The 10,920-nt window shown below is 38.8% G+C and overlaps 1 protein-coding gene across 2 annotated transcripts in view; it reads left to right on the top strand.

Annotated features, from left to right (window-relative positions):
* Positions 1-2,875: 2,875 nt before the first annotated feature.
* CEP162 (centrosomal protein 162) overlaps positions 2,876-10,920 on the top strand; it is a 109,274-nt gene continuing 101,229 nt past the window's right edge. The window contains exons 1-3 of one of the 2 annotated variants that reach the window (XM_010383964.2): positions 2,876-2,966; positions 4,094-4,209; positions 9,424-9,538. In XM_010383964.2, the coding sequence (XP_010382266.2) occupies positions 4,102-4,209; positions 9,424-9,538 (223 nt within the window). In that variant the 5' untranslated portion in view covers positions 2,876-2,966; positions 4,094-4,101. The remainder of the gene's footprint in view (positions 2,967-4,093; positions 4,210-9,423; positions 9,539-10,920) is intronic. The other variant, XM_030929097.1, reaches the window with a different exon arrangement.

Here is a 10,920-nt window from a genome sequence, read left to right as displayed (position 1 = left end):
TCCCATTACCATTGCAGGTCTTGGCTACAACTATACTGTCAATGTTGACTGAGTTCTCACACCGTACTGTTTGCTATGAGAAAAGGCAATATAAGGCTTGAAGTACAGTCTCCCCCTCTAGAACCTCACTAGAGAGCTGGATAAACACCAAATATAAATCAAATTTCATATCATTCTAGGAAACACAAAAAGAAACACATAATGATTGAGAAACCTGTAACAATTATGGAGAATATAAAAGTAGGAAACTGATGCTACCTAGAGTGATTTAACTACTAAAGCAAGCATTTCATTGACATTTTAGAAACATATTTATGATGAGAGTTAGTATTAAACGGTGTTTTAAATTATGGGTCATGAGGTCAATTCATTTTATAAAAATGAATACAATAGTATTTGGCACAGTGTAAACTCTCAATAAATATTAATCATTCTTTTAATGACTATTATTTCGAAAAATGTGTAACAATGCAATTGAGTACCAAAAATTTAGTGACATCCCTACCACAATTCCGTATAACAAACTCCTGGATCCTATAAAGCATAAGTGCTGTAGGTTTATGCATAGAGATAAAATAATTATTCACTCTTTAAACACAGTAACATACATCCTCCACTCCTTATACCAAAGCTTCAATTCTAACCTCAATAGGATTGAACTCTGTACCAGAGCTGCAAATAATTCTGCATGCCTTGGTGAGTGGGGGTGAGAGGAGGCTGTAGAAGAGAGTAGTGCCAACCATATCATACAAGTCCTTGTAGATATTTGGATTTTAGTCCAAGTACGGTGAGAAATCATTATAGGATTTTAAGCAATGGAATAACCTGATTTACATTTTCAAATTATCACATTTTCAAATTATCACATTTTCTATTGTGTAGACAATGGGTTAGAAGAGGATAGGAGCTGAAATAGAGAAACTTGTTAGAAGGCTAGTGAGACAGTTCAGACAAGAGGAAAAGATGCCTCTGTCATTAGTAATTAAGATGTAAAATGAACAGAATAGAGACACATTTTGGAGGTAGCACTGACAAGTCTTGATGAATAAAATATGGTAGAGAGAGAACTCCTAGATTTCTGTCTTGAATGAGTAGGTGTATGGAAATACCATAAAGTGTGACAGAATAAGAGTGCAGAAATGACCCCTAAGAAATTCTAACATTAGCCAGGCACAGTGGCTCACACCTGTGATCCCAACACTTTGGGAAGCCAGGGTGGGCAGATCAGGAGTTCAAGACTAGCCTGACTAACATGGTGAAACCCCGTCTCTACTAAAAACACAAAATTAGCCAGGTGTGGTGGTGGGCACCTGTAATCCCAGTTACTCGGGAGGCTGAGGCAGGAGAATCACTTGAACTCAGGAGGTGGAGGTTGCAGTGAGCCGAGATCACACCATTGCACTCCAGCGTGGGTGACAGAGCAAGACTCCGTCTCAAAAAAAGAAAGAAAGAAAAGAAAACAAAAGAATAAGAAAAAAAGAAAAAGAAGAAAAGCAAAGAAATTCTAACATTTAGAGGTCAGCCACGATAGATGGAGACAGTGAAAACCCTTGACAGGAGGCTATAAATGTGAAAGAAAAACCAAGAAAGAGAGAAGGGACAAGTGTTTCAAATAGTAACAGGAGGTCAAATAAAATGCTGTCATATATGTACACTTACACATACAGAGACAGGATTCAAAGGTCTGACGAAAGGGAGCTAAAGTGGAAATAATTCCTCAGAAAAGATTGGCAAGTAAGGTAAGGAGAGAGATCGTTTCAACCAATGGGAAATAATAGAATGAAGAGTGTGTGTCAGAAGTGATGTTTTAGGTGGGGATCTCAAGGCATGTTCAAATGCTGTTAGGAAAAATCCCACAGCCAGCCAGAAGTCGAAGGATTATGGAGAAATGACCAGTGGAACAAGATCAGTGAGAAGAAGAATGTGTAAAGGCTCTAGATCATACGTGGGAAGATAAGTCTTTGATAGAAGGTGGCAGGAAGTCAACTTCTCAATAAATGCTAGCTTAAGATAATTTTATTATTCATATTTGCATCATAGTCCACAGCTCCTGGTTTGTACATATTTGGATTGCAAAAAAGACTTGAATAAACAGTTCTAGCTAAAGATGAGGTCCTGAACTAAGTCTACCATCAGCAACATCTGCAGCTGTTGTAGATTTTACTTACACTATGCTAAATGCTGTCCTCTGAAACTTCAGCCAACGTTGTATGCTTCGAAAAAAGAAAATAAATAGAAAACAAAATCCAAGGCAGTAATTGTGAAATGCCAGTAAAGACTGGAGTTTTGAAAAGTAGGGGTAGCGGGAAGCCACAGAGAAGCTGTGAGGCCAGGAGCAATAACTTATTAAGAACCTTGCTGTTTGTGTATTTTTGATTTCTTGCCCACTAGGTGGTGGAACAGAGTCCCCATCTAAACGACAGTTTTTTTTCCTCACAGGTTTGTGTTTCTCTCACAACGCCTACACAGGTCTTTGCATGCCAAATAAATCCAAGAAATTCAATCTCTTCAAAATTGCCCCTTGTAAAAAGAGAGCGCTCGAATGACAAGTGTGGGGAAGGCTAGGAGGCGAAGATGCGGAGTGCGGAAACACAAGCATCAGGGGAGCTAAACTACATTTCCCAGAAAGCCATGGACTGGCCTACAACCACCGCGACCCCCAATCCGCTGGAAGCCTCCGTCTCGCTTCTACAGTAACCGGTTTGCCGCCGTCCTCTTTTCTAAGGAACGTAGAGAAAGCCAGTGAAGGAAAGGCATTTTACTGCAGCAGCGAAGGTTTAGCCACTAGAGAGTCTTTCTGAGCCTTCGTTATTCCGACCTTCGCTTGTAAAGGCATTGGGAAACCCACGGCCCACGTGACCAGCCCTGGTCATGTGACTCCAGAACCCGGCAGCTGAAGTTTGTTACCCTGACAACTGGCGGACCCGCACAGACCTTCCGGGAAAGCGCGGAATTGGGAGGCAGAGGTAGGTGGTAAATTGTGAACGCTGGTTTCCCACACAAATCGTCCTGGGCGAGGCCGTGCTTCATACTCGACCGAAGGGCTTTAGTTTTCCGGGTCATTTCCCTTCTCTGCCTGGAGCCCACGGCTAATGCGTCTTTGTCTTCCCTCTAATTCCCGAACCGGCGCTTCCGGGGACGGGGTCGCAGCCAGGCTTGAGAAGCTTTTGGTGGAGTCTACCTCTGACCAAGCTATTCAGGCCATGACCTTAACCGCACTTACCCTGAACTGATCGAAAGTGCTAATGAGGGGAAGAGGTGTTATTCTGCACAATGGGGAGGGTATTGTCTTGGGTCTGCAAGCCCTCTTCCCCTCCCCCATCTCTACAAAAGAAAGCTGGGATTTGAGCTGCTCTAGGGAGTTCAGGAGCTGGGGGTCGACCCACGGTTGGGTTCGTTAGGTGTCTAGGGGAACGCTTTCCGTTGCAAATCACTGGATTCTGCTTGTGTTCAGCGCATAGTTTTTGTCGGTCTTCCCTCGCTTCAAAAGAAGCATGGTACTGATTTGTGTACTCCATTAACTCTAAGTATTCTGTAAGTATTTTGACTAAATTACTAATTCTTACTAAATTCTATTTGTGTACATTTTGAAACATCCCCATATCTGGATACAGTCTGCTTTACGAAACTGTGCAGTCTGCTTTACGAAACTATTACTATGGATTGGTAAAATAACGAGCCGAGTGATAAGGCAGCACAGTTATGTGCTTTGCAGGAAAGAAACAGTACTTTGGTTTGCTAACTTCTAGTTTTTAAGATTCCCTGTGAGGACCTGGTTTGTGTTTGAGAGGTACTAATTAACACATGCACACAAACATAGGTTTGGGAAATATAGTAGAGACCACTCTTTAACAATTGGATGTTAACAGATGAAAACATAATTCTGAACGTTGAGTACAAGACATCCTGTCAAAGCTGATTTTCCACATCGGTTTGCTTAATGAATTAGGAATCTCTTGACCAGCTTACTGGTTAAAAAAAAAAAAAAATGTACACGTATACTGAATCATAACAAATGTCTGAAGTTTAGGTCTTCCCGTGTTCATGATGTGATGGATTTCCTCAAAAGATGTTTATGTCTCTTGTCATTTAGTGTTTCCAATGTTTGAGATACTTCAGAATGTTTACTTTGGGAGGTCAAAATTGTTGACTATGGCTAACTATTCCCAAGAAGAGCTAGATGAAGAGTTTGAACAGTTTATGAAAGAGGTAAGTTTATATTTTTAAAAACTGTGTTGTCAAATTTGTCTCAAAAGACTCATCCTTCAATTCTGTCACCTCGAAGATACAGTTAGTCCATCACCAAACTCTCAACTCCCGTCATCCCTCTAGCTCTGTCCCCTTTCTGCCACTGCTAGTTCAGTGCCATCATCTCAACGGGGCTATTGCAGCAGTTCCCAACTCATGGCCCAGCATTCCTTTTACCACATTGCAGCCAGACTCTGTTCCTCCCCAGTAAAAGACTCTGTTGGTCTCCCATCACATGTAGAAAGAAAAACCAAACTCCTTACCATGATTTTAAAGCCTTTCATGATTTCGCTCTTACCTGTCTTACTGCCTTCATATTCCTCTTTCATACACTTTATTTATTCCACAGTGGCCTTTTTTCTCTCCCAGACATTTCAAGCTCATTTCACCTTAGGAGCTTTGCACTCACTGTTCCCTCTGCCAATAATGCTCCTCCCTTACTCTTTACCTGGCTGGTGAAAATCTTAACTTAAATATCACCACTTCAGAGAGGCTTCTTCTGTTTATCCAGTAAAAGGTAACCACGAAGTCACTTCTTAGTCTAGTATGTATTTAATTCTTTTTATAGCACTTAGCACATTAATTATTTTTCTTGTATGGGTCTGTTTTTTGCTTCCCATTATAAGAATGTATAGTCTGTAATGTGATGACTCTATGTTCATTGCTATTATATATCAACATGTTCATTACTATATGTACAGTACCTAATAAATAATAAATATTTGAATGAGTACATTAAATGGTCATACCACATTCTCTGTACAGTCATGCACCTCATAAAGATGTTTTGGTCAGCAACAGACCACATATACAACAATGGTTCCATAAGATTATAATGGGGCTGCCCTATAAAGGTGTACCTTAATCTTTTGTACCATATGTTTACTGTAGCTTTTCTTTGTTTAGATACACAAATGCTTGCCATTGTGTTACAGTTGTCTGCAGGATTTGGTACAGTACAGTACCGAACAGCTTTGTAGCCTAGGAGCAATAAGCTATATACCATATAGCCTAGGTGTGGAGTAGGCTGTACCATGGAGCCATCTAGGTTTGTGTAAATACACTCTATGATGCTCCTATGATGAAATCCTATTTCTCTGAACATATCCCCATAATTAAGCAATGCATAACTCTATTTATATAAATGGAGGGGCCTTGTAGCTCATTCAAGAGAGTCACATTTTAAGCTATTATACGTCATACATTCTTGTTAATAAAAAAGGGAGAGTTTAATGTGGCACAGAAAAACTTCACTTTCATTGTCTGTCTCATGGAAAAATAATGCCTTCTTTGTAGGATTGTTTTAAGGATTTTAAAAAGCATCTACCTATTGCCAAGATGTAATTAGGCAGTTGGAATAAGTTTCATTTACCATGTGAAAAGCTGATTTTTTAAAATTTCAAATACAGACACATTTTGAAAATTAAATTTGTAAGAATGATTTGTACTGTAAAAGATAGCAGAACAGGCCATTTAGAAGATATTTTTATTCTTCACTCATTTACCACCCTTCTAGCACACACATTCTCCAACACTCTCCTTCCCCCACCCTTCTGTCTCTGCCTCTCCCTCTTATATCCATCCTCAGTTGCATTGTGTCATTTTTTTTTTTACTATGGAAGTCATGATTTTAGAGTCATGCTAACTTTTCTCACTTTGATAAATTATTGTTCAGTTTATTCAAAGACAGTTTATATCTCTCTGTTTTTAGGAGAGTAGTGGTAACCAGCTGTTTAAAAATAGCTTTATTGAGACATAATTCACAAACCATTTAATTTACCCATTTTAAATGTGCAGTTCTGTGGTTTCAGAGTTATGTAACCATCACCACAATCAATTGTAGGAATTTTTATCACCCCAGAAAGAAATCCCATAGCTGTTGGTAGTTACTCCATCTCCTCCTTCCCCCTTCCCTAGCCTTAGGCAACTACTAATCTGATTTCTGTCTCTAAATATTTGCCTGTTACAGACATGTCGTAGAAATGGAATTATGTATTATGGGGCCCTTTGGGTCTGGCTTCTTGTACTTAGCATGATGTTTTCAAGGTTCATCCATGTCATAGTATGTATTAACACTTCATTTCTTTTTATAGCTAAGTAATATTTCATGGTGTAGATGTACCACATTTTGTTTTTCCACCTATCAGTTGAAGGACATCTGGGTTCTTTCCACTTTTTGGCAGTTACGAACAATGCTGCTGTGAATGATCATGTACAAGTTTTTGTGTGGATGTGTTTTTGTTCCTCTTGTGTATATGCCAAAGAGTGAAATTGCTGTATCATATGATAGCTGTGTGTTTGCCTATTTTCTAAAATGGCTGTGCTATTTTACATTTCCACTAGTAGTGTATTAGTTTATCAGAGTTCCAATTTCTTTTTTTTTTTTTTTTGTAGTGGGGGACTGAGTCTTGCTCTGTTGTCCAGGCTGGGGTGCTATGGTGCAGTCTTGGCTGACTGCAACTTCTGCCTTTGGGCTCAAGCAATTTCCATGCCTCACCCTCCTGAATTGCTGAGATTACGGGTGCCTGCCACCACGCCCAGCTAACTTTTGTGCTTTTAGTAGAGTTGGGGTTTCACCATTTGGGCCAGTCTGGTCCCGAACACCTGACCTCAAGTGATCTGCCCACCTCGGCCTCTCAAAGTGCTGGGATTATAGGTGTGAGCCACTGCACCCAGCCCAGAGTTCCAGTTTCTCCATATCATTGCCAACAACTGTTATATCTGAGAATCAGCTTTTTTATTGTGTTTTCTGTTTATTTAATTTTAATTTTATTTATTTATTTATTTATTTATTTATTTATTTATTTATTATTTATTTATTTATTTCTTGAGACAGAGCCTTGATCTGTCACCCAGGCTGGAGTGCAGTGGCTCAGTCTTGGCTCACTGCAACCTCTGCCTCCCAGGTTCAAGTGATTATCCTGCCTCAACCTCCTGAGTAGCTGGGATTACAGGCACGCACCACTACGCCCAGCTAATTTTTCTATTTTTAGTAGAGATGTGGTTTCACCATGTTGGCAGGCTGGTCTGAAACTCCTGACCTTGTGATCTGCCCACCTCAGCCTCCCAAAGTGCTGGGATTATAGGTGTGAGCCACCGCGCCCGGCCTGTTTTGTTTTATTTTTAATTAGTCATATTGATTAAAAATAATTAATGAAAGTGCTGGGAAGCACTGTGGAAGGTTGTTCAAAGTAAAAACACTTATCATTTATTAGAAATCTTCTTTTTTTTTTTTCTCTTCTTTGTCATGGCCCTACAAGGTCAGTGGTACCATGCCTATGTTACAGATAAATAAACTGACAAAATGGGAGGAGAGAGAAATGGAACACCTCAAGGTGATACTGAAGTTTAGAGAGAAAATGAAAAGTGATACAGTTAATTTCAGAAATTCAGATGAGATAAGGAATGATTTTTCTTCCCTCCTCCTGTCTTCCTACCTGGTTGTTAATGAAGGCAGTAAGTTCTTCTTGAACATTTGAAAATTGACATTCTTCAAGTCACTAAGGTAGAGTTTTTTGTTTGGCAAGTGGAAGTGTGTTGCGGGGGTGCGGGGGCGCATGCACATGGGTGTGCCTGCTGTCATTTTAGAAGTTTAAAAGGTCACTCAGATAACAATATTCTAGTTGGGGAACTACATAGCATAGTGGAAAGTGGACAGGAGTTAGTCAGACATGGGTTTAAATGTCACTTCGTAACACTTACTAACAGTAGCAATTTGGGCAAGTTGCTTTAACCTCTTAGAGCTTCAGTTTCACCATGAGTAAATTTCTGCAGGGTTGTTTAAAGATTAAGTGAGTTAACCTGAGTGTAGATCCTGACATAGAGCAGGCATGTAGTAAATGTTGATTTCTTTTCCAGAAAAAGTAATGTAGAATGAAATTGAAAAAGGATCAAGAGCAGAGTCCTGGAGAAGTCTCCTGCTAAATAAATGGGCAAAAAGCCAAAAGCTATTAAAATAGATGGGTGGGAGTAGCCACAGATCTGAAGAATAACCCAGAGGAAGTGATGCTACTAAAGTCAAGGTAGAGAGTTTCAAGAAGTAAGAGTAAGAGTTGATCACCAGTAGCAAATTCCATGATGTGATCAGGGAGGATAACTGACAGTGGTACTTTGTTCGTGGCATTTCGGAGTCCTTTGGTGCCTGGAGGAGAGCTGTTTTGGATGGGAACCAGATTATAAGCGGTTAAGTGAACTCAAGGAGTTAGTGTGTCAAGGAAATGTGATAGGTAGAATAGAAGGGATATAGGGATAAGGAATTTTTTTGTTTTGTTTTACTTTTTTTTTTTTTCAAAGTTGAGTAAATATTCATTTTTCATTCCACAATTGTGCCTGGTACTGTGCTAGGCAATGGAGATGCAGTGCTGAGCCGATATATAATCAGAGGGAAGGGAGGGGAGTAGAGAGAGAAGGGAGTGAACATACAGAAATCAAATGGGATAACCGAGGAAGGAAGAACCTAGAGAAGTTCTGCTTAGAGTGGAGGAAAGGATTGTGTTGTCTGAGAGACGAAGGAAGTACCTTCACTACTACTTCACAGTTTAGTAGTGGAGTGAGGTGGGTGGTGTTTGAAGGTTTTTTATCTCTCAGAGAAAAGGGTGACCAAGTTACTGGCTAGGTGGTAGGGGGTGGTATTGAGGTTAGAGCATGAGATTTAGGAGTGTAGTAAAATTTGGTTTGGAAGAGTAGAAAAAAGCAAATAAGCGTTTATCAATCGCTGAAAAAATATGCTGATTTTTCTGGTCAATTTCATTCTCCTCTTTACACCCTGAAACTCAGTTCTTCCTTTTCTTGAAATTCTGTTTCTAGAATGGTGCTATGCAATTTTGTTCAGCCATTATTTATTCTTAAACCCTAGAGAATGTTTAGAAGACAGGATTGTATCCTCCTATTTTTTCTTTCCTGAAAAAAATTCTTGATCAAGTTTTGTCTTTGTTGTTATTCTCCTAGTTTACTTGTTTAATTATGAAATTGATGCTCAGAGATGTATGTCTTATTTTTAACTTATTTTGGCCAAATAGGCTTGTGGCTATGAACTTACACATTATTGGTGAGAATGTTATTTATCTATGTGATAGCTGAACTGTGAGCAAACTAATAGAAACATGCTTAATGATGAATCTGAAATTCTTGAATTTACACTGTGTTTTCAAATTCACTATCTTATATCTAATTCAGCTTTCAGATGATTCTTTTGAAAATTCAGACAAAACAGCTAGACAATCTAAAAAAGAAATGAAGAAGAAAGATACAGTGCCTTGGTGGATAACTGAAGATGATTTTAAAGATGATGGTAAATGTTGCTGATTTTTAGTTTCAAATTATTTGACCACAAGGGGTCAGTCAAGACCTGTATTTTGTTACTTCACTATAAATAAAGAAATAATACTAATAGTGTGGATTTTTGAAGTTTGAATTGATTTTCATATAACTAGTATTTTATTATGTATTTATTATGTAATTGAGAATCTGTGTTATAACATTATCAGCTTATTTTACATAGAGATAATTTATATTTACTCAAATTAAGGTGACAATTCAGGTATATTTATTATATTTAATGATAAATTGATTTAATGTGATTTAATAAGATATTCTGGCAGTATATTAATGTCATTGCACTGGGAAAAGTAACCTATAGACTTTGGTATCACAGTTTGTTAATGACAGTAGTAAAAAAATTTGCTATATATATATATGTCTCATATATATGTCTCATATACATATATGTATGTCTCATATATATGTGTATATGATATACCCAGGCTGAAGGGCAGTAACACAATCATAGCTCATTGTAACTTCAAATTCCTGGACTCAAGCAATATTCCCACCTCAGCTTTCTGAGTAGCTAGAACTACAGGTACATGCCAACATGCCTGTCTAATTTTTTTGTATTTATTGTAGAGATAGGGTCTCTCACTATGTTGCCCAGGCTGATCTCAAACTTGCCTCAAGCAGTCCTCCCACCTTGGCCTCCCAAAACACTGGGATTACAAGCATGAGCCACCACACCTGGCCTGATGGGTTTACTATATATGATACTGCCATATCTGTCAACAACCCTGACTGCTTCTATTTCAGTACCTACGTTCATACCATTTGTGGATCAGTGTTAAGCACAATTTTTAAGATGATAGACTTTCTGGATCTCTAGGGAAAAAATTTACATATGGACTTCCCCCCCCATAAAAATTGAGCCTGAATTCATGTCATAATTAAGGCTCTGCATGATCTGACTGGAACCCTGCCTTCTCGTGTGTTCTAGCCATACTAAATCATTCCTCATTTCCTGGAAACACCATAGGCCTCCCTGCCTCTGTGCATTATCTCATGCTTCCTTGTCATTAGAATGCCTTTCCTCTCATCCTTCTTGCCCATTAAAGCCTAACATCACCACTTTTTGCAGTCCTTCACCCTATCTTCTAGCTCTCTTGTCACAATTAGTTTCTCCTTCATTTTGATGTCAGAACACCATAGTAACACTTACACATTGTGTTGATAGTTGTAACCTCTAGGACAACTCCTGAGGTTGGGAGTTTTGTGAGGGTAGGAAACCCTTCTTTGTCCTTATATCCCCTGACCCTCAACATTAAGTGATACATTTGTTTAATAAATGCATATTAAAGTAGATTTGACAGTCACTTCTCTGTTCTTTCTAATACTGTAGTTTAA

Source organism: Rhinopithecus roxellana, chromosome 4 (genome assembly GCF_007565055.1).
Source record: "Rhinopithecus roxellana isolate Shanxi Qingling chromosome 4, ASM756505v1, whole genome shotgun sequence".
NCBI classification, from domain to species: domain Eukaryota; kingdom Metazoa; phylum Chordata; class Mammalia; order Primates; family Cercopithecidae; genus Rhinopithecus; species Rhinopithecus roxellana.
This window is presented reverse-complemented; position numbering and strand designations above follow the sequence as displayed.